This window comes from Erinaceus europaeus, chromosome 10 (assembly GCF_950295315.1).
Source record: "Erinaceus europaeus chromosome 10, mEriEur2.1, whole genome shotgun sequence".
NCBI lineage: Eukaryota > Metazoa > Chordata > Mammalia > Eulipotyphla > Erinaceidae > Erinaceus > Erinaceus europaeus.
The window spans coordinates 343,205-366,857 of record NC_080171.1 but is presented as its reverse complement, the minus strand read 5'-3'; the positions used below and the strand labels follow the sequence as shown (position 1 = coordinate 366,857).

The window sequence follows — 23,653 nt, the reverse complement described above, 5'->3', positions numbered from 1 at the left end:
CTTAGCACATGAAGAATCTTAAACATTTTTAGACTAATTTAACCATCTTAAAATAGATTACAGTTTAACTCTTTCAAAAGACAATTGTCATTATTTAATAGTAAATTTTCTTTTTTTTTTTAAAGTAATTATTTATTCCCTTTTGTTGCCCTTGTTTTATTGTTGTTGATATTGATGTTGTCGTTGTTGGATAGGACAGAGAGAAATGGAGAGAGGAGGGGAAGACATAGGGGGAGAGAAAGATTCCGGTCCCTGTTTTAGGCGCCAGTTGCCGGGCTAGCTTTGCGGGTGGGTAAGAGACGACCAGGGACTCATGGCTGAACTGGGAATGCAGTTCAATCTTTATTGACGAGCGGGGATGCAGTTCAACAATCTAATCTCTTTTCATTAGAAAATCCTGCCCTTTATATCTCCTGAGGCAGAAGTGTCAGGAAGAGGAAGTACGTTGGATAGGGGGTGGGGAGAAGGAAAAAGTGTGCAAACCAATGCAGATTAAACCAATGAAAACAGTGATCATGTAAATAGACCACAGCAGCAAGCAATACAAGCAAACCTAATGTGATGATCAAAACAGAAGGTCTTATAAGCAGAATTTAGAAGCATACCAAGAGAAAGACATCTGCAGACCTGCAGATCTGCTTCACCACCTGTGAAGCGATGCCCCTGCAGGTGGGGAGCCGGGGGCTCGAACCGGGATCCTTATGCCAGTCCTTGTGCTTTGTGCCAGGTGTGCTTAACCCACTGTGCTAATGCCCGACCCCCAATAGTAAATTTTCTAATGAGAAACTTTTCGGCGACTTAGGTACATACCTCAACATTTATCTTTCTTTCTTTCTTTCTTTCTTTCTTTCTTTCTTTCTCTCTCTCTTTTTAAAGATTTTATTAATTCATTAGTGAGAAAGATAGGAGGAGAGAGAGAAATAACCAGACATCACTCTGGTACATGGACTACCAGGGATTGAACTCGGGAAGCTGTGCTTGAGAGTCTAATGCTTTATCCACCTCCTGGACCACACACCTCAACATTTCTATAGCTCCACTTTGTACACAATGTGCTGTCACTATCAGGATGAGTCATATTTATATGCCTAAGTGACATTATCATTCCAGGAAAGTCTTGTGAATAACACAGGAAGGATGCCTATAAGCCAGAGCTGATCTTGACAGTCTAGAAGTAGACTGCCATAAGAATCTGTGATTGGGCTAGAAATAAAGCAGTCACCCACTGTTGCCATATTGGATCTTAACTGGTCTAGAAATAAAGCAGTCACCCACTGTCACTTATTCCCTTTCTGCAGTCACCCACTGTCGCCTGTGCCCTCTCCGCAGTCACCCACTGTCGCCTGTTCCCTCTCTGCAGTCACCCACTGTGGCCTGTTCCCTCTCCGCAGTCACCCACTGTCGCCTGTTCCCTCTCTGCAGTCACCCACTGTGGCCTATTCCCTCTCCGCAGTCACCCACTGTGGCCTGTTCCCTCTCTGCAGTCACCCACTGTGGCCTGTTCCCTCTCCGCAGTCACCCACTGTCGCCTGTGCCCTCTCTGCAGTCACCCACTGTCGCCTGTTCCCTCTCTGCAGTCACCCACTGTCGCCTGTGCCCTCTCTGCAGTCACCCACTGTCGCCTGTTCTCTCTCTGCAGTCACCCACTGTCGCCTGTGCCCTTTCTACAGTCACTCACTGTTGCCTGTTCCCTTTCAGCAGTCACCCACTGTCGCCTGTACCCTTTCTACAGTCACTCACTGTCGCCTGTTTCCTTTCAGCAGTCACCCACTGTCGCCTATTCTCATGGATCTATAATTAATCACAGAGCTATACCCATGTTAGTGCTAGTGAAGCTTAAAACAGTGCTCTTATCAAACTGAAAACTGCAAATGGTCCTGAAAGTGATCTACGTGGACCTTATACAGTTAGGGCTGTTGTTACACATATTCATGCAAGTATTGTAAGAGAAAATTACTCTACCAGCAGGAGGATTCAAGTACCTGTACTTCAGTTTACAGCTGTTTGGTTTATGTGTTTAGGAAACGAACCTTAGATGGTGAAACTCTGAGACAGGATTTGTCCAGCCACTGTTGAGGACCCTTCTCTGAGGTCATTAAATTGTGGTCAGCAATTTGTCGAACTGTCATTGCAGTCTCTTCCATTCCTGGGGAAATTATAAGCTAAAAAAAATTTCCATGCTAAATTATAAAGAAAACTATGAAAAACATACTATCCAAAAGTTACAGTTAGAAGAACAGAGTTTTGGTGTCCAGTGCCCTGTGGTGGAGTGGAAGGACCTGGTACTTAGTGGTGGGCAGGCCTGCTGGCACTGCTGGCACTGCTGTGGGGAGATGTGGGGTTATACTTCTGCATCAACAGTCCTTATGACATTTCCTCAATAAAAATGAATTAATCGGAAGTCGGGCTGTAGCGCCGCGGGTTAAGCGCAGGTGGTGCAAAGCACAAGGACTGGCATAAGGATCCCAGTTCGAACCCCGGCTCCCCACCTGCAGGGGAGTCGCTTCACAGGCGGTGAAGCAGGTCTGCAGGTGTCTGTCTTTCTCTCCTCCTCTCTGTCTTGCCCTCCTCTCTCCATTTCTCTCTGTCCTACCCAACAATGACAACAACAATAATAACTACAACAATAAAAAAAAAACAAGGGCAACAAAAGGGAATAAATAAATAAAATAAATTTAAAAATGAATTAATCATAAAATATAGGATATTTAAAACTGAACTTGATCAAAGTAAGATTTTGATTTAGAGTAGCTATCTCCAGCATTTTTGGAATTGTCTATACAATCTTGACTCCCTTGATATCAGGATATCCTGCCAAGGATATGTGTATGTGTTAAACTCTAAATTACACTTTCTAGTAACCCTTATTTCCTGTAACTTATCTTTTCTTCTTTTTTGATTTTAATATATATAAAATTTATATTGAGATATAGATATTATTGCCACCAGGCTTATCGCTGGGACTCGGTGCCTGGATGAAGAATTTATATCTCCTGGTGGCCATAATTTCCTTTTGTTTTCCCCCTTTCTTTTATTTTGTCAGAGAGAAATTGAGAGGGTGGAGAAGGTAGAGTTAGAGAGAGAGAGAGAGTAAGAGATACCTGCAGCCCTGCAGCACTGCTTCACCACTCATGAAGCTCTCCCTGCGTATATGTGACCGCCTGCAGTGGGTGTGCCACTAGCTGACTCCCACTTGTTTTTTTTTTGAATGTGAAAATGTCTTTCTTTCTTTTTAAATGCTACTCTTTCTTCACCTTTCAGTTCTGGAATTATCTCCTACTTTATTTTTTCAATTCAATTGAAGAAAAGATGGATTAGTAGTTTAATGTGGACAGAGAATTGCCATCCTAAATAGTTGTATCTTTTAAATATTAAGCACCCTGCCCTGTAGTGGAAATGTAAGAAACATGGACTAGAGGCCTGGAAGTGGCACACACCATGAGTCCCTAGTCCCCCTCTGCAGAGAAGTAGCTTCACAAGAGGTGGAGGAGGCTGCAGGCCTCTCTCTCTCTCTCTCTCTCTCTCTCTCTGAAAAAATGGCCATGGGCAGCAATAGAGTCATTTGAAGGCACAAAGTCCCAGTAATAACCCTAGTGGAGAGAGAGAGAGAGAATGTGGGGCGAGGGGAGAAAGGAACATGGGCTGAAATTATTTTCTTTACATTATAGTAAATAAATGGAGGGTGCACAGAAATATTTTTTTACTTCAAATTAATTTTATTGCTAAATTATGGATCTTCTAAGAGGATTTTACACTTTTATTTAAACATTTTTATTTTAAAAAGCATATCTTAGGGCTGGAGAAACAGCACAATGGTTCTGCAAAGGACTTTCATGTCTGAGGCTGTGAGGTCCCAGGGCAATCCCCAGCACCACCATAGCACAGAACTGAGCATTGCTCCAGTCTTGGGCCCTCTCCCTCTCCCTCTCCCTCTCCCTCTCCCTCTCCCTCTCCCTCTCCCTCTCCCTCTCCCTCTCCCTCTCCCTCTCCCTCTCCCTCTCCCTCTCCCTCTTCCTCTCCCTCTTCTCTCTGTATCTCTCTCATTAAAATCAATAACTAAACACTTATTTTTAAAAAGCTCATCTTTATGACTGTGGTAATGAATTTTGCCTTAAATAATACCAGATTAGGTATTTTTGACTACAAGGTTAAACTTTGGCTGATTCAGGAATCCATAAACATTGTTTTAAAACATGTTCACATATGGGCACAATGGTTATGCAAATAGACTTTGATGCCTGAGACTCCCAGGTCCCAGGTTCAATCCCCAGCACCACCATAAGCCACAGTTGAGTGGTCCTTTGGTATTAAAAAATCCTATGTGTTTATTGATATATTTTTCTGAAAAGAGAGTTCATAAAAAATGTATGAAACTGGGGCCAGGTGGTGGCACACCTGGTTGAGCATACATATTACAGTGCACAAGGACTCAGGTTCAAGTCCCTAGTCCCCACTTGCAGGGGGAAAGCTTCCTGAGTAGTGAAGTAGGGCTGCAGGAGTCTCTCTATGCCTCTCTCTCCCCCTCCCCTCTCAATTTCTGGCCATCTCTAGCCAATAAATAAAGATAATTAAAAAAAAGAAAATTAAAAAAAATGTAGAAAACTTATTTTGGACACTAGAATAAAATGTATCAGAACACAATTAGTATTCTTTTCTTTTTTAAAAAAAAAAGTTCTTGGGCTGGAGAGAGAGCTCACTGAACAGGTTGCATGCTTCTCATGTTCACAGCACAAACTCAGGCCCTAGCACCACATGAAAGGGGTCATGGCACCTTGGGAAGCTCTGGGGCTAAGGTACCTCTTCTCTCTCCTCTCTCTGTCTCTCTGTCTCTCTGTCTCTGTCTCTGACTGAAACAGCGGCCTGGGTGTAGTAAAATCACACATCCTAGCTCGGCAAAAAAAAAAAAAAAGTACTTCAACTTTTCAAGATACTTTTGTGACTAGACTCTTCAGAGGCCTGAAAACACTTTCATGCTGATTTACTCTAAGAAGTTAATAGGCATATCCTGCTCGGAAGCCAAGTGGTGGTGCACTTGGTTAAGTGCACACATCACCAAGCTCAAGGACCTGGGTTCAAGGCCCCGACCCCCACCCACCCCTAGCCCTCATGAAGGGGATGCTTCCTGAGTGGTGAAGCAGGGCTGCACGTGTCTCTCTGTCTCTCCCTCTCTATTTCCCTCTACTCTCTCAATTTCTCTGTGTCCTATATTTAATAAAAATTAGGAAAAAAAAAAAAGAAAAAGAAAAATTGTCCACCAGGAGCAATGGATTCAAAGTGCTGGTACCGGGCTAGCCATAACCCTGAAGACAAAAAAAAAAAAAAAAAAAGGAAAAAAAGTTGTATCACTGAATAAGATGTTAAGCAACAGTTTACTATCAGGCATGAGTTCACACAATCCTTTTTGACTATAATAATGTCGTCAAATAAGGAGAATAGGAGGCTCAAATATTAGTGTCATTTACAAATATTAGTGTAATAGCAAACTTATCATAGTTGTCAAATTTCATGGGAAAACCAATCTATCTTTTAATTACTGTGGAAAACTTGGAGAACTTTGGGAAAGTTTGACCCAGGTGGGAGTAATCTTTTTCCGTACAGATTGTGCTTGGGAAGTTTCTCCTTCTCACCCTGAAAAGCCTCAAAGTCCTCTATGGTTCCATTGTACACACACAGACCAGTGCACCGGTACCCAAAACCCAGTGTATCAAGGAGTTAGGAACAATTTGGATCAAGAGGTATTACTGTGTACTCATACTTTTCCATGTGTCTAAAAAAAAGAAATCTAAGTAATAAGTAAGAGCTAAAATGTGATTTTATGTCCAGAAGTGTAGGTGGAAAGAATATGTTACTTAGAACTTGCTCTGTTTGGCTTCGTATGTTAACTCTCTTTTCAGTCACCAGGTTCCAGATGTCATCAGGATGCCGGCCAGGCTTCCCTGGATTGAAGACCCCACCAATGTGTCCTGGAGCTCTGCTTCCCCAGAGACCCACCCAACTAGGGAAAGAGAGAGGCAGACTGGGAGTATGGACCGAACAGTCAACGCCCATGTTCAGCGGGGAAGAAATTACAGAAGCCAGACCTTCCACCTTCTGCATCCCACAATGACCCTGGGTCCATGCTCCCAGAGGGATAGAGAATGGGAAAGCTATCAGGGGAGGGGGTGGGATATGGAGAATGGGTGGTGGGAATTGTGTGGAATTGTACCCCTCCTACCCTATGGTTTTGTTAATTAATACTTTCTTAAATAAAAAAAAATAAAAAAAGAACTTGCTCTATTAACTTCCAGGCAGATTTTAGCTTGTCCATTCATTACTTTTTCTCATTAGGACTAGAGTAATGGTATAATTCTGGCTTATTAAAATACTTATGAACAAACATATAGAAAAATACCTTTACAGTCAGTTCTGATTTTAGTCCAGTTGAAACCACAGCTGCATAAATCAGTGCTAGATTATGAAGTTTCTTTTCTGTAAAACAGTACCTAAAGAAAATTATATTACTTAGTGCATTTCGTCCACTTTTTCTAGTTTATTTTCTTTACATATTGGAGGTTATTACTACTTTTATTATAACACATAGCACCTTACCTGAGTATTATGTATTCAACTTTTGTATTATTTCCTCTTATGAGAAGAGGACAAGCGAGAACCAGAGTATCACTATGGCACAAGTGGTCTGTGGATTCAGCTCAGGACCTCATACTTGAATGTCCTCTGTTCTAGATGCTGCCTCACCTCCTGAGCCACTAAACCTTCATTCTGTAACAATTATCAGTCTAGGGGGTGCTGATGTTGAGTGTGTGTATGTGTGTGTGTGTGGGGGGGAGGGACAGCGAGTTGGCCCCAGGATGATATATAACCAAAGCTTAGGCAGTTAGTATTCCATCTCTTACTAGCTAAGGTAAGAGGTTCAGGTATGAACACATGACCAGAGCCAGGATAACCAGAACCACCTCCTCCTCCTCCTCCTCCTCCCTTCCCCCTTCCCTCTCCCCCTTCCTCCCTTTCCCTCACTCTTCCCCCTCCACTTCCCGCCCCCCTCCCACTTCCCCTCCTAAGTCCCCTCCCACCCTCCTCCTTCCCTGAACTGTTGGGAAAAATTATACTTTCCTTTCTTCTATAGTTGTCGGGCAGCCCCCTGCTCTGATGCTGTGGTCTATTTACATAATCACTGTTTTGCCTGAGACCCGCCCTGCCTGCAGGATGTTGGTTAATCCCACTGGTTAGAACCTTTGCAACAGCTGCTATGGAAGCTTTCTACCTTCATGCTCTTTTCTCCACCCCCTCTCCTAGCCATTTCCTTTTCCCACTTGCCACTTGCGGTTAAAGATATATATATAAAGGCGTTGTCTCTGATCAATAAAGGCATTGCATTGCATTCCCGCACCGCCACGAGTTCCTGGTCTCTCTCCTGTGTCGCTGAGTAAGCAGCAGCCCAGGTTGGCTGCGGTCGAGTTCTCTCCGACCCAGAGAGCACGTGCCCGGGAAGAAACACCCTCATGCTAACCTGGCACATAGTTATTAAGCAGGCCCTATGTGAGTCCTAAAGGGGTTAGACAATTCTATTACCATTATCCACTTAATTACGCTTAAGCAATGAAAACCAATTTATCAGCTCCTATTACTAAGTGCAGGGAAAGGCATTATTGACCCCAGGAGCTCAGTCACTGGTTCTAAATTTTTGGCTCCTTTCCCTGTTGGCTTCTTCCTCAGACAAGCTCTTTCCATAAGATTATCTTATAAGACTGTGTCCTGTGTCTAGGTAGTTCAGACAAAAATATCACTTTCATTGAACATCTGTTGTTCTCTGAGCCTGGAGTTTTGGTAGATGCTTGGCAGAAAGCACCTGCATAGCCACTTTGAGGTGTTAGGCAGACCAGATGAGCAGGAGGAAAATTTGCACAGCTACTTCTGTTCCAAGAGAAAGAGCCAATAACTTAAATATGCCCATGCCTTTGAAGGAAGGATGTTCACTCACTCTGAGTTTAATGTTTCTTTGGTATATAAAATTATCCAACAATAGTCGTACTGGAATGATAATGCCATGAGTCTCATGATCACATTGTCTGCTGCTTTTTCACCATTCAGTTCTTCTAGGTCCTATTGAAACCAAAATTACTCACTAGGTTGAACAGTTGTTATATAATGAATCGCATTTTCAGAATATGTGATACATTTAAGAATTTTCAGAATGTATGATATATAGCTTGAGAAGAACTTTTTTTGTATATTGGAGGCTTCTCACATGCACAATTCTATCATCCTTCCAACTCTTTCTCAAAGAGAATGACAGACAGAGAGGGGCAGACAACAGCAGCCCTGAATCTTCCCTCGTGCTAAAGTATCCTATGGGGTGTGCTAGAGCTTGAGCCTGCCTTGTTGGTAGGCTCCTAGTTCTGCTTCTGAGATCCCTTCAGGAGATTGTGGTTTAGTCCTTGCTTTTTTGCGCTTCTTGCTTCTCCCGCCCCCTATCCTACGTACTTCCTTGGTTCCATACGCTGAGGCCGGAAGGGAGAGAGGCAAGATAGGGAAGGACAAGATTGTGTTATGATTAGGTTGTTGGACTGCTTGCCCGCTCGTGAATAAAGATTAAAACTGCGTTCTCAGCTCAGCCATGAGTTTCTGGTCGTCTCTGTCTCCCGCCCGTGAAGCCAGCCCGGTGAAAACAACACTGCCTCATGTACATGACTGGGCAGACACCCCACTAGATGAACTATCTTGCCTGCCCCACAGGCTCCTCTTTCATGGAAGAATTAAAACTACACCTGGTATTAGCAGGGAGCAGGAAGAAGTTAGCCTAAATACAAGACAGATAATGATGGCTTTGGTAGGGAGGGCTCATGATCTCCAGCCTAGCTATGAAGACAGCAGCCTACAGATTGCCCCTGTTGGGCAAAGTCCTTTGCAGACAGGGACGTGGCAACTCCCGAGGGCTACAGAAAATACATTAGTGGTTACTTTATAAAGAGAGCAGCAGTTAGTGGACCTTAGAAACCTTTACCTGATGGTCTGAAAAACCTTTCTTGAACATAAGTAAATTTTTTACCCAAGTAATTTTTGCTGGCCAAAATAATTCAGCAAGCACCTTCCTTTAACACGTTGTGCAACTTTGGATTAGTTTCCCTAAAGCATTCCTCCCAAAATAACTATTTAAAAAACATAAACTATGCAAGACATACCTGCTCTTTTAAAAGGAAAAACAATGATTTCATCAGTTCATCTCTCCATAGCCAACAGGGTTAACTGGATTTACTGAGTGTACTGATTCCTCCAGTGGTCCTCCCGCATGGTGACACAACCTCGCGCACCACCACCTGCCCCAACACAGCCACTCCGAAGGATTTCTTTTCCAGCTATCTGTGTAGGTGTTCCTGCCGTGTGATTCTTACAGTCTCACATTTGCTCACCCAGTCAGATTTCCACTTTACCAAAATGTTTGCTGTTAACGTATACCCTAAGACAGCAAACCTGATTTCTGTTCCCCACACTTACCCAAGGTAATTAGTTTCTTTATAATAGTCAAAAATAGTATACATCTCAAATTCCAAACTCAATAAATCTTTAAAAGAGAGAATCTTTCTCTTTTTAAAGTCAACTTTCAATCTCTTTGTGCCTTAGAGGAAGTCCCACATTGCTGGTCATGGATTAATACATTATCACATTTAAGAAATGTGGTGGCTGGGAACTGCTTTTTAATGTTTTCAACACTATAATTATTCCACAAATGTATTTAAAGATAGGTCAATATACAATGTTAAAGTGCTATATTTGCTTTATCTTTTTAAAGTAAGCTAAAAGTTATAGGGCACCAGACAGGCACAATAGCTTACTTATATAGTGCACTGCTTTGCCCTGTGAACAGCCAGGCCCCCACTGCACTGAAGAAAGCTTCCGTGCTGTGATATCTCCCCCTCCTCCCTCCTCTCTCCTCTGTTTTGCTATTTATTAAAAAAAAAAGACAAAGGAAAAAAGAAAACCCTGGAATAGTGATCCCTGAAGATGACAACAAACAAATGAAAAGCAAAACAAACAAAAAAAATGATAAGACATCAACAAACTCTGGCAGTCATTTTTCATAGTGATGGTTTTGGCACTTGTAGCCCATTTGCAGTTTTTGAGGAAATCACTAATATGTAATAATTAAGCTCCCTACAGGAAAAAAACAAATAATAAATTACATGGTTGTATGTATATATTTAACTTATTTGATTTTTATTTTACTGTCAAGTTTTACCTGCAAAATTATGGCAGTGTGTTCATCAATTGTTATCACTACATAGTACTCTACGCCTCCAAAAAGTTTCAGTGACTCGCTACAGCATCTTTCCACTAATGTGATGTTATAGCTGCAAAATACAATGTTTTTTTTTTAGTGGAGTAATATACTAAAAGAGATCCTAAAGAAAAGTTGTATTATTCTCTGCATGTTAAAATATTTGCTTTACAATGGGATACGGAGTTCTGGGGGTGGGAATTGTGTGGAGTTGTACCTCTCTTATCCTATGGTTTTTGTCACTGTTTCCTTTTTTTTATATATTTATTTTCCCTTTTATTGCCCTTGTTTTTTTTTCATTGTTGTTGTTATTGATGTCTACATTGTTGGGTAGGACAGAGAGAAATGGAGAGAGGAGGGGAAGACAGAGAGGGGGAGAGAAAGACAGACACCTGCAGACCTGCTTCACCGCCTGGGAAGCGACTCCCCCGCAGGTGGGGAGCTGGGGCTCGAACCGGGATCCTCACGCCGGTCCTCGCACTTTGCGCCCCGTGCGCTTAACCCGCGGCGCCACCGCCCGGCTCCCAATGTTTCCTTTATATAAATAAAAATTTAAAAATATATATTTGCTTTACAAACATTGGTTCATTCTGCTTTATAAAGAATGAAGTAGTATTATGTACATATAACAAATGAGTTCAAATGTGTTAACATCAGGTATTTTGCTAAATATTTATTATTATTTTATTTATAAAATGGAGACACTGACAAGACAATTTCACACAATTCCCACCACCAGAACTCTGTATCCCATCCCCTCCCCTGATAGCTTTCCTATTTTTTATCCCTTGGGAGTACGGACCCAGGGTCATTGTGGGGTGCAGAAGGCTAAGTATTTTCTCCCCCCCCCCCTCTGCTTCTCTCTCTGTCTTACCAGGGACTTGTGCATGTTATTCTGTTCTTCCAACACTGCTAAGTAGCTTGATCATTTTGTTCTTTTTAGATAATTGATGAAGTCAAAACATTGTTACAAGACTAAAACATCCTGAATTTATCAGACTTTTCATTTTTCTCTTTAAAATTGGTCTATATTTATTACTTTTATGCTTTAACAGTTTTCTACAACTATTCTGTAGTTTCAAGATATAAAAACAAAGCATGTATAATGAACATACTTATATTTTAATTAAGGTATAGCACAATTATCCTTCCCAGATATAGTGCCCAGAGTATAATTCTTGTGACAATTGTGTGATATGATGGAATGTTTTATATGGGTTTTAAATTTTACTTGATAATGAGAGAGAGAGAGAGAGAGAGAGAGAACTGTAGCACTTCACCACCACTTGGGAAGCTTCCCTCTTGTAGGTGAGGACCAGAGACTTGAATCCTGGTCCTTGAGCATGGTGACCTATGCACTTTACCAGGTGTGCCACCACCCAGCCCTATTTTGCATAATTTTAGAATGGTCAGTGGTAAAAATTCTTTGAACTAAAACATCTAAAAGCATAATAATTCATTCAGAGTTCCTTAGTCCTGTTTCCTAGTCAGTATTTAACATCCTCTGAATAAAAATGCTCATTCTCAATATTATCATAGATTCAGAGATGTGATCATATGATTCACAGAAAATTCACACAGAATGTTGATATTCATTGCTAATGAAAGAAAGGCAATTAAAATGCAAACAATAATATTTCTATCTATTGATATGTACATTATAGAAAGTTAATACTAATAATTATGACATACCAGAGAGAGAAAAGTGTGAATTGACATAACTCCCTGGAAAATTATTCTTATATAACTTCAAGTTTGAATCAGAGAGAAATAACACCACATATATAGTATAGTAGTCTGTAAGGATAACACACACACACACACACACACACACACACACACACACACACATATATATATATATCACTATATCACTTATACTTTTACTAAAATTATGAAATTAAGCACTTACTTAGATTCTAGCAAGTGAAATATTTCAGTGCTATTAAGAAGCCCCTCAGATGCGTAAAATGCATAAGGAATCTGGATTTCCAACAGGAAGCCACCAAATCTATCCAGCATGGTCTTTCCTACGTAAGAGAAAATTCATAAATATTTCTCTTTATTCTGATTGCCAGTTCTTAATCCTTTAAAACTAAACACGAAAATCATAAATATATGTCCAAGGAGTCACGCACAATAATAATATTCATAGTAAGAATTGAAGAATCACAAAAAGGTGTGATGAATAAAATAAAACCATATACATCTTACTACTTATAAATAAAAGAGTTGACAGACTACATTAAACTACTATACACTAAAAGGAGTTTAGTACATGCTAACAGACTTTTAAAATATATTTATTTAGTTCTATATACTCATACATACACATTCACTAAAAAGAAAGAAAAATCCAATTATTCTCTGACTACATATTAAAATCTGCCTGAGTTACTGAAGTATATATTGATAATGATTATGTAAACATAAACTGACTCACATCAAAACTTAAAATCATGCACAGTGATACATATAGAATAATACAGATCATTTGAAAAAATACTTCAAGAAACGGACAGAGGACACAGGCTATTTAGAAAAGAGCAGCCACACAAGAGCAGCTCACGTGTGCAGATACTTGCATGATCAGCGATGTGCAAAGAGACAGGGCTACAAAGTCGTGTTTCTGTCTACCACTCTCAAAGAATAGACAACTAGGAATACCTTCTCACAGTAATGACATAAGGGAAAGTATCTTCTTTATACTTTCTACATGAATATGAACAGGAATACTATTTTTTGGAGGGATATTGAGCACTGTGTAATTATATGTTGCTGTTGTTCCCTTTTGTTCCAGTGATTTCTCTTACTTCTTGGAATTTTTACTTCCTAGAAAAAAGAGCTATCCACTACCATGACGCCAGTGGTATAACTGTGGGAAAGTGAACCATAGTAAGTAAGGAATTGACTTAATCAGTTAGTTCATCACTGAGAGAATTAAGATGTCTCTACATATATGCTAGAATGTTTACCTTTTATTTTTTCTCAGGCTAAAGTTTCATTTAATCAACAACATTTACTTCTACAAGTAAAAAATTCCCAAGGTAATACTTATGGCAACAGTATTTTGAGAATTTCAAGTTGGAATATCTCGGAATTCAGATTTCCCACTCATACCTGACATGGACAGGGAATCTGAAAGAGTGGGACTGGGATTAAAAATATACTGTGGGGGCTGGGTAGTAGCGCAGCAGATTAAACGCACATGGTGCAAAGCGTAGGATCCCGGTTCAAGTCCCCGGCTCCCCACCTGCAGGGGAGTCGCTTCACAAGCGGTGAAGCAGGTCTGCAGGTGTCTATCTTTCTCTCCCCCTCTCAGTTTTCTCCTCCTCTCTCCATTTCTCTCTGTCCTATCCAACAACATCAATGACAACAATCACAGTAACAACAACAAGGGCAACAAAATGGGAAAAAATGGCCTCCAGGAGCAGTGGATTCGTAGTGTAGGCACCAGGCCCAGCACTAACCCTGGAGGCTATACATATATATGTATATGTAGTATATGCTTGAGGTCATACGTGTGAAAATTAAGTCAGAGCAAGTGTTACTCGAAACACAAAGAAGCTAAATGGCCGTCATAGTAGTTTTTAGACTCTTTAAAAGAGTTTATATACAATTTGTGTTGCATATTAAAGGTTTTCTGAGTCAACATGCAATTTCTCCCTACAAATCAATAAAATACTGCTGCATTCATTACTGTATTTGATTAGGATTAGATAGAGCTGTAATTAAAGTGTGCTCTACAAGTATAAAATGTGGAAGTCATTGGGATGAAGACAAAGTAAAGCACACTCTACAAAGAAGGATTCTGAGCCCTGGTGCTCAAAGCCACATAGATGATGCTGAGGGTAGAGCCTGCACACATGTCCTCTCATGCTGTAGCTTACTTTGCTTCCATATTTTAAAAACAGAAAATGGGATAATTTCATTGTAATAGAGTAAAAAAGGGTTTCAGTTTATATCCTTACCCTTTAAAACTGCATCAGGAAGAATCACCTTAAAGGTCATATAGGAAATATTCAATGTTTTGCAATGTTCCACCCAACAAGAGTTTTCTACGTAATTGTATTCCACCACGAAAGAGAAATTACTCCAGGGGAAATCTGCTCCAATATTTTGATTATGCACAATTACACAGGAACTTGTACTGAAAACAAAAGAATACCAAGAAAAAGCAGTTTATATTATTGTCATTTGTTACTTGGAATGTTAAAAATGGCCATTTTTGTCATTTCTTTCTTATCTGTTCTTAATTTTCTTGGAAGGGCACTGCTGATTTGTTCTCTAATTGTGGTCTCTTTTTGACTCTCTCTTTGGTGGTCATGCTTTTCTCTTAAAGCTAATATGTAAAAATATGTGAATTATTTCATATCTCCAGATTCAAAGGACCCCAATTCTATTGCCTGAGCCCTACCAACAACAGAAAAATCACCAAGAGAAATTAATCTTACTTTCTTACAAACATGAATCTTTAATCTGTGAGACTATTTAAGAGCTTATTACTTGATAATATTGAAATGTAGTTTTTTCCCTCAGTGGATTTTATAAGTAATTTGACAAAAAATATATGTATTTACAAGTAATAATAAGAAAACATTTATGTTACAAGTTTATTTCCCCCCACCTTCAAATTTCACATAAATAGCACTATAATTAAAATCCTCTACTTCCCCCCCCCTTTTTTTGCTACTAGAAAAATATAAAGGGTAGGGCAGATAGCATACTGTTTATGCAAAAACACTCTCAAACCCGAGGCTTCAAAGTTTCAGGTTCAATCCTCCACACCACCATAAAACAAAGCAGAGCCATGCTCAGGTAAAAAAAAGGGAGGGCTGGAGGGGTTGGATGGTGGCATACCTGGTTAAGTGCACATGTTACTATGTGCAAGAAACCAGGTTCAAGCCCCAGTCCCCACCTGCAGGGGGAAAGCTTCATGAATGGGCTGCAGGTGTCTCTCTTTCTTTCCCTTTCTCCCCTTTTCCTCTCAATTTCTCTCTGTCCTGTCAAATAATAAATAAGATAAAAAAGAAAAATATGGAAAATAAAAGGTATAGCTTTTACGGACTTTTGATTTTTCAGGTCATTATTTGGATTTAAATATTAAAAATAATAATTTCTATATAAAAAGGATAGACATGGTGATTAATTTCACTTTTAAAAAAAGCTTTTACTGGAGTAATATTGGTTTAGAAAACTTTGTAGGTTTCAGTTGCACTGATATCAGATTTTATTAAAAATTTTTTAAAACTTAAATTTAGGTAGAGTACAATAAATGTTCAGATAAGTTTTGGTAAAATTGTGTCTTTCCTTTGAAACAGGTATGCTTGCTTTCCACAGATGTATATTCTTACCCATGTGCTGGTTCCAGAAAAAAGTTCCCTTCATTCAAATGTAAGACAGTCAAAGTTAAACCTATCGGACAAATGGAGAAATAAAAAATGTTTTAAAAGAGTTTTGTTTATATATACTAATACATATGTACATGTCTATATCTAGATGTTCCCTATATTTCATTACCATAAAATGAGTTAAAGTTATGTGAACAAAAAGAAAATACTTCAAGTACAACTTGCTGGGTGTTTTACCAGGTCTAGGCCGCTGTGTGTACTTTGCGCACATTCAGGGGACCGAGCTCATCACTGAAAGCAGTGCAGGCCGTGCGCTGTGTGTACTTTGCGCACATTCAGGGGACCGAGCTCATCACTGAAAGCAGTGCAGTGACTGAGAAACTTAAGGTGATCAAAATTCAATATTCATAAGTTCTGTGCAGCTAATTTTGTTTTGCTAGAATCATGGTGGATAGTGTCCTTTTTCCTCCAGTCCGCAGTTTAAAAATATAACTCAACCGCAGCAGGCTGCACTCCCATGCAGTAGGACCGTTTCTTGGTTCCCCATTGTCTACTGACTATAGGAAGCAAAAGGTTTACTGGGTACCACCGGTTCCTTAGATTCACTCCTGCTTCTTAGTTAAAGTTAAACTTCTTACCTTTGTCTAAACAAAATACATTAAATTTCATCAAACTCTGTAACCACCATTGGCTTATTTGTGTACGTACCACTACAATCAAGATAGCTGATTTTAGTTAATTTCGTCATTCTGCTGGTGTTTTTGTCCAGTGTCACAAAGGTGTGCTGTGACAAAGTACATGCTGAACAATTTCATGTTGACTTTGGCAGGGGAGATAGCTCAGTTGATAGCGGACAGGACTTGTATGTCTGAGGCTTCTCATCTGAGCCCCAATATTGCATAGTATTCTGTTCTCATTTTGCATCTCCCTTTCTGTCAATGTGGAATTCTCTTTGTTTAATGTGAAATAAATAAATTTTAAAAATCTAAGATATTTTCAAAATTCACATGAATGACACCTAGGGTAATGGCAGTACAGTTGATGATACCGAGGAGAGGAACATGGGCCAGGTGCACAGCACTGACGGGTGGGCGTGGTGCTCAGGCCAGGCTAGCTGACGGCCACATGGGAGATGGAGGTGAGACGGAGCATGGCAGCCTCCAGGTCAGAGCTCCTCCTCTACTAATCGTGAGATCTGACACACCACGTGGCCCTCAGGAACTTCCTTTCTTTGCAAAATTGAGCCGAGAAAACTTATTTGTACAGTTATTATAATTAGCAATGTTATCTAACAACCAGCAGGCAATCAAGAAAAGGTAATAGTGATCATGGCTACTATTACTAATTGCAGTAATAGTAATACATATACTATTATATACTCATAACTTCTAATGTTCCATGAGTACATAGTCATAGGAATATATTGTAGTGTATTTATTTTGAAGACTTACATTTCAGACTGATTAAAAAATTGGTAAGATTCTACTTTAAGTGTGAATTTCATGGTATATCAATTATATTTTAACATAAAAATTTCATTGTATCAATACTTTTTTATACATTCAAGGACTTTCTATTAAATTAAACATAGTGTAAAAACCCTTACCTCCCATTTGGTTAAGGATTTTAATGAGCAAATGTTCTTCAATATCTGAGTCCATCCTTATTATAATCAGTACCTGATTGAAAATAAGAATTTAATATATAATCTAATGATTATTTTTTCACAGCCTTGCTACAGTGACAAAATAACAAACTTAACTGATCACATGAAACTAGTAACATGATTATAAAATAAAAGGTGTATGCTTTTACAAAGTAAAATGTATTAATTCTTAGTCTCAAAGGTATAAACTTTGGTACAACAGAATCTCAATGATATTTGAAGCTAATTATCAATAAATATCTTATTTTAGGATGAGGTACTTTTCAAATATTCTCATATGTAATTCCATATATATATAATTGTCTCTTTCTGTATTGTTAGTGTTAAACATAACCAGGCAAGTTTGTAACTATAGTCCTATTTTTTATTTTTAAATTCTTCTATAAATAAATATTTAAATAAATAAGTAAGTATTTATTTATTTATTGGATAGAGACAGCCAGAAATTGAGAGGGAAGGGGGAGGTAGAGAGGGAGAGAGACAGAGAGACACCTGCAGCCCTGCTCCACCACTCGGGGAGCTTTCCCCCTGCAGGTGGGGACCAGGGGCTCCAACCTGGGTCCTTGTGCATTGTAACATGTGAAATTAACCAGGCAGGTTAATTGAATTTACTGGGGAAAAACAATGATTTACTGCTATATTTTCCTGATTATCATTACAGTTTTGAGGAGGTGTATAGGGGGTAGGGTGGGAGTGGGGACAACAAATCATTTTCAATTTTAGATTTCTTACTCACTGGTTTAACTTATTTTAATGGCTTAAACCAGTGCCCAAGTAATCATAAAGTAGGGGACTAGGTTATAAAGTGATAGAGCAGACATTGAAGAAAAAAAGCCAAACTAAGTATATGGATTTAGTTAAACCATTTGAAATGCTTTTCTGCTTAGTAAGGTTTCTTTTAAAAATTATTTACTCTTAGATATTCATTATACTATGAATATTCATTATACACCTTCATCTGCTTGTGTCAGGGTGGGCAAAGTTGCCATTATAAGCTAAGGTATAAGCTAAGTGTTTTATTGGTAGAATCCTGAGAGATTCTGACACAATGCTAAATCACTATAGTTCTGCTATGAGGTATTGAAAATACCAGGAAGAATTTCCACAAATTAGAGAACCAATCATAGAAAACCATTTCCGATAATTTCCAAGAGACTTGAACTGTTAGACATCAGCATGATGATGCAAGCCGTCCTTTCTCTGGATCTGGTTCTGTTAAGAGAGACACAGTCGGGGCTGGGTGGTGGCGCACCTGGTTAAGTGCTCACATTAGAGTGAGCAAGGACCCAGGTTCAAGCCCTTGGTTCCCACCTGCAGGGGGAACGCTTCACAAGTGGTAAAGCAAGGCTGCAGGTGTCTCTCTGTCTCTCTCTCTCTCTATCTCCCCTACCTCTCTCGATTTCTGGCTGTCTCTATCCAATAAATAAAGATAATACAAAAAATTAAAATAAATAAATAAATAAATTTCTAAAATAAAAAGGGACATTGTCAATAGCCAAATAGCTTGGTAGCTTGGGCTATAGTAATTTCAGTTAAACACAAATATTGATCTTACATGCAATTTTTATTTAATTTGATTACTTTTATCAGTTTTATTCTAACATTTCACCTTAGTTTGCTGTTCAGTTTGCATCCACTTAAGTATCTGATGTTGCAATTCTTGTATCTTGTAATTGGTTTCAGGTTTTTCACTCCTAATAAACTGTATGACCTCTAGCTGTCTCCAAATAACATCCAAATAAGAGCCCAAAGTATTTTTGTAGGTATCTCTTGCATTTGACAAATAACCTGGTTAAAACAAAAAGGAAAAACGCGTGTACTTTTTGTTCTTTGAGAAATTCCATGGTAAAAAACAAAAGAAAACAAAGAAAGGAAATAATAGAGACGATTAAGAAATCGAAAGGGGAGGGGAGATAGAGAGGAAGAGAGACAGGAAGACACTTGCAACACTGCTTCACCACTTGCAAAGCTTTCCTCCTGTAGGTGGGGGCTGGGGGTTGGGGCCTGGAACCCAGGTCCTTGCACATTGGAACATGTGCACTCAGCAGATTTCATGCTTGACACGCACAGGACTCATCCCTGGGCCACTACCTGGGAGTGCCACACAGAGGGAAACTGCCAGCAGCAAAGGGTTGCTGCGGTGCCCATCTTTCCTTCTCTCTGTGCCTCCCTCACTCTTTATCTGGAAAAAAAAACCAGAGTTCACTAGGAGTGATGATTAGTGACTGAGTATTGGCATGAAGCCTCAGAAATCCCTGGTGGCCAGAAACAACAAAAGTGAGAAAGACCTTACTACTTATAATTTAGATATATTCTACTCCACAAAGATTGAAAGCCACAAATACTCAGTGAGGATCTAAAACATACATGACAAAATGGTAAGGCTTGTCTTGAAAATAAAGAAGCTCTGTGTATTTTCTACATAATGATAGTTGTTAAAGAGTTTTTTCTATCATGTTATTGCTCTGGCTCTGTGCCAAAATAATTCCACAGCTCCCAGATATCTCCTTCTCTCTCTCTCCTTCTCTCCTTCTCTCTCTCTCTCTCCTTCTCTCCTTCTCTCTCTCTCTCTCTCTCTCTCCTTCTCTCCTTCTCTCTCTCTCCCTCTCCCTCTTCCCTCCCTACGAGAGAGGGAGGGAGAGGGGACCATTCCACCACTCATGAAGTTTCCATGTGGTGAAAACTTCTGCTAGTGTTACCATGTGGTGTTGGTGGCTCACATTGGGCCCAGCACATGATAATGTGTATGGTCTACTATGTTGGTTACCTTACTCCTGCCTCAGGACATTTTTAATGAATAAAAGCAGAATAAAATATATATTCTATTTACAGTAAAATAGATGCTTCATGTGGAAATGAAATAAAAGTATAGAACTTGTTATAAGGTGCATTCTTTTAAGAGACGTAAGAATCATTCCATATATATTTCAAAAGGAAAAAAGGAAAGTAAAATTTTCTACCAACCTAATGCTGTATCCAAGCTACATGTTAAAAGTATATCTCTGATTGTTACCAGAAGGTGTAAGAGAGCAGCATTCTTGAATGTTATTTCTCTTTCATCATTTGTACCTAAGTAAACATATACTTAAAACCATAGATATACATCAGAGTTTAAGAATATGTATCAGAACGCTAAACAATAATAGTAGCACTTACTATTGTGAAGTTACTATGTATCAGGCTGTAGATAAGCTGGTTATTTCAATGGATTTGTAACAATAACCCTATTAGATTTATTATAATCTTCATCTTATGAAGACATAGTGTTCTGTTTTTTGCCACCAGGATTTTTGCTGGAGCTCACAGTCAGTACCTTCATGACTCTTGTGTTCCTGGAGGCCACTTTTGGAGAGCGAGAGAGAGAGAGAGAGAGAGAGAGAGAGAATGGAAGAGAAGAGAGTAGGAGAGTGAAGGGAAGGGGAGGGGAGAGAGACCTGCAGCACAGCTCCGTCTCTAGAGAAGCTTCTTCCCTGCAAGAGGGTATCAAAGACTTGAACCCAGGTCCTCTCGCATGACAGAGTTGTACTCTGCCAGGTCAGCCACCACTTGGGCCCTGAAGAAGGAGTTTCAATGAGGCAATTCTCCAAGGTCATTTCTTGACTAAAGGGTAGTGTTGGCATGCAAACCCAAACGACTATACTGAGTTCATACTCTCATAGCTTCCAAAGAGTATTTAACTTCTACTCTTGTGGAAAATGTATGAATTTATTTCTAGTTTTGAAACAAAAAGAAAATCAGACTCATAACTTGGCAACTAGTTCAGATATAGATAGGTACCTAGGAATGTTTGTCCAAAAATGTGACTCAAACAAAAGACACAGTCATAGAGGCAGGCCACTGGTCTAGGTAATGTGTTCCACATAAGATCAGTGAGGTCGTTAAGTGTCTGAGCACAGGACTTGCATGATGAGGTCCCAGAAGTCCTAGGTATAGTCTCTGTTCAATTACCACATGACTAAGGGTGCTCTGATTCTCTCTCCCTCCCTCTTTAACACATACACCCATAAATAAATCATTTCAAAATTGAAACTTAGTGTTCCAGAGTTTTCTTTTTTTGTCTCCAGGGTTATCACTGGGACTCAGTGCCTGCACTGCGAATCCACTGCTCCTGGAGCCTACTTTTTTCCCCCTTTGTTGTCCTCATTTTTTATCGTCATTGCTATTGTTGTCGTTGTTGTTGGATAGGACAGAGAGAAATTGAGAGAGGAGTAGACAGAGAGGGGGAGAGAAAGACAGATACCTGCAGACCTACTTCACCTCTTGTGAAGTGACCCCCTGTAGGTGGGGAGCCGGGGGCTGGAACTGGGGTTCTTGTGCTGGTCCTTGCGCCAAGGTGCACTTAACCTGCTGTGCCACCGCCCAACCCCTCTCCCCAGAGTTTTCTTTGTAAAAATGACACCAAGAAGAAAGGAAGTAGACCTGTTGCCCCAATTTAACCAGAAAAGCTCTACTTTCCTCTGTTTTATTATTATTATTTTATTATCATTATTTTTTTTTTACCAGAGCACTGCTCAGCTCTGGCTAATGGTGATGTGGGGATTGAACCTGAGATTTTGGACCCTCGGGCATGAGAATCTTTTTGCCTAACCATTATGCTACCTAGCCCCACCCTCGTCTCCATTTTATATATTAGAATCCTATGACATATTTAGTTGGAAAAATAGTTCTACTGAAATGTTTGAAAACTTCTGTTAATGGATGAAAATAATTTGTAGCCATTGAGAATAAGGAGGCTATAAGAGAAGCAGTTATAGGTGGTTTGTATACAGCCTACAGGAGGGATTCTAGGTCCAAGTCAATCAAGATTTAGACGGAGTGAGAATAGGGCAGAGAAACTAGGTTTCGCATCATTTTTCTTTTGAATTTATGAAGATTTGTTTGTTCTTTGTTCATCACCAAGCTCTCTTGCTCCAGACTGTTTTTCCAGATAGAAATGAGAGGGACAGAAAGACAGAGAGACAGAGAGAGGAGAAGACATGAAAGAACCACAGCTTCCCCAGTGCAGTGGGGACTGAGTTTGAGTCTGGGTCCTGTGCCGGCACAGCAGGCATCCTTATAGATAACCTGTCTTGCCAGTGCTCCAGATGTGTTTAAATATCTCTTCTTGTATAGGCCTGTGGAGGATGAATTCTCTCAATTTTTGTCTGTAAATGTCTTTATTTTACTTTTGCTTTTGTAGTACATTTTAACTAGTGTAGAATACTAGGTGAATGACTTCAGGATTTTTGAAAGGAACTAATCATAGAACGCAGGACACCGCTCATCTCTGGGATATACAGTGCTGGGTAAGGTTTTACTTACTCTGAACGCTCCAATTTTATTCTCTCTCTCTCTCCTTCCCCTCCCCCCTTGAATTTTATTTTTACTACTAGTTTGGAGCAATCTGACTAAGATGTCCTTGGGTGTGACTTTTTTCTACTTTCCATGCTTAGGGATTACTAGATTTCTTAGATATGAGCCTATCACTTTCTACATTCTGAAAGTTTTCAGTCTTTCTTCAAGTACATATTTTTCCATTTCTACTTTTTTCCTCGTTTTTGAGGCAAAAGGCTATTTGAAATTGTTTTATAGCTTATTGATGATGTTTTCTTTCTTTAATTTTTTAAAATCTACCTGTGCTGTGTTTTGGGTAGTTTCTATTTTGTCTTTATGTTAGTCCATTATTTCTTCTGCAATATCTAATCTACTATTAAAGCGCACACATTGTAGTTTAGTATCTAGATGTTTGGCCTAGCTATATTTTATCTCACTGACTTATTGAATCCATGGAACTCAGTTACGGTACATTTCAGTGGGTCTCGCCTGATAACGCTAACATCACTGCCAATTCTGAGTTGGTTTGGTTGGTTATTCTCAGCATGTTTTGTGTTTTTCTGTTGTTTTACATTTGAAGATCTTCAGCTGGATGCCAGTCATTGTGGGTTTCACTCTGTGGGTACTGGGTGTTTTTGTATTTATATAAATCCTCTTGAGATTTGCTCTGTGCCGTGGTTGTGTTTTCTGGAAACGGTCTAGTCCTTTGTATCTTGCTTTTATGTGTTAGGCAGCAGATCTAGAACAAAGCTTAGTTTGAGGATTATTCCTCACTACGGAGGCCAAACTCCCCTACATACTTTACTCAACATCACTGTCCTATGAATTTTGAGTCTGGTTTTTGTATTCTAGCCAGTGAGAATGGGTATTACTCCTTGCACTATGTGAATGCAAAGTTCTTTTTCTTCTAGTCCTTTCAGATGGTTTGATTCCCCCAACCTCAGGTAGTCTCCTGGGATGCATTGGATCGACCTTCTCGTGGTGCATCCCGTGAGTCCCCATTCATTGGGGAAACTGACAATCCTTCCTAGCCGACTGAATCCACATGGA

At 39.6% G+C, this 23,653-nt stretch overlaps 1 protein-coding gene across 7 annotated transcripts in view; it reads right to left on the bottom strand.

Moving 5' to 3' along the window:
- SHOC1 (shortage in chiasmata 1) overlaps positions 1-23,653 on the bottom strand; it is an 81,720-nt gene that overhangs the window by 3,450 nt on the left and 54,617 nt on the right. For all 7 annotated transcript variants that reach the window (XM_060199007.1, XM_060199013.1, XM_060199012.1 and 4 more), the window contains 10 exons: positions 20,255-20,359; positions 18,900-19,078; positions 17,231-17,303; positions 15,628-15,688; positions 14,245-14,423; positions 12,186-12,303; positions 10,235-10,346; positions 7,979-8,100; positions 6,392-6,482; positions 2,031-2,162 (listed from right to left, as the gene is read on the bottom strand). In XM_060199007.1, coding sequence (XP_060054990.1) covers positions 2,031-2,162; positions 6,392-6,482; positions 7,979-8,100; positions 10,235-10,346; positions 12,186-12,303; positions 14,245-14,423; positions 15,628-15,688; positions 17,231-17,303; positions 18,900-19,078; positions 20,255-20,359 — 1,172 coding nt within the window. The remainder of the gene's footprint in view (positions 1-2,030; positions 2,163-6,391; positions 6,483-7,978; positions 8,101-10,234; positions 10,347-12,185; positions 12,304-14,244; positions 14,424-15,627; positions 15,689-17,230; positions 17,304-18,899; positions 19,079-20,254; positions 20,360-23,653) is intronic.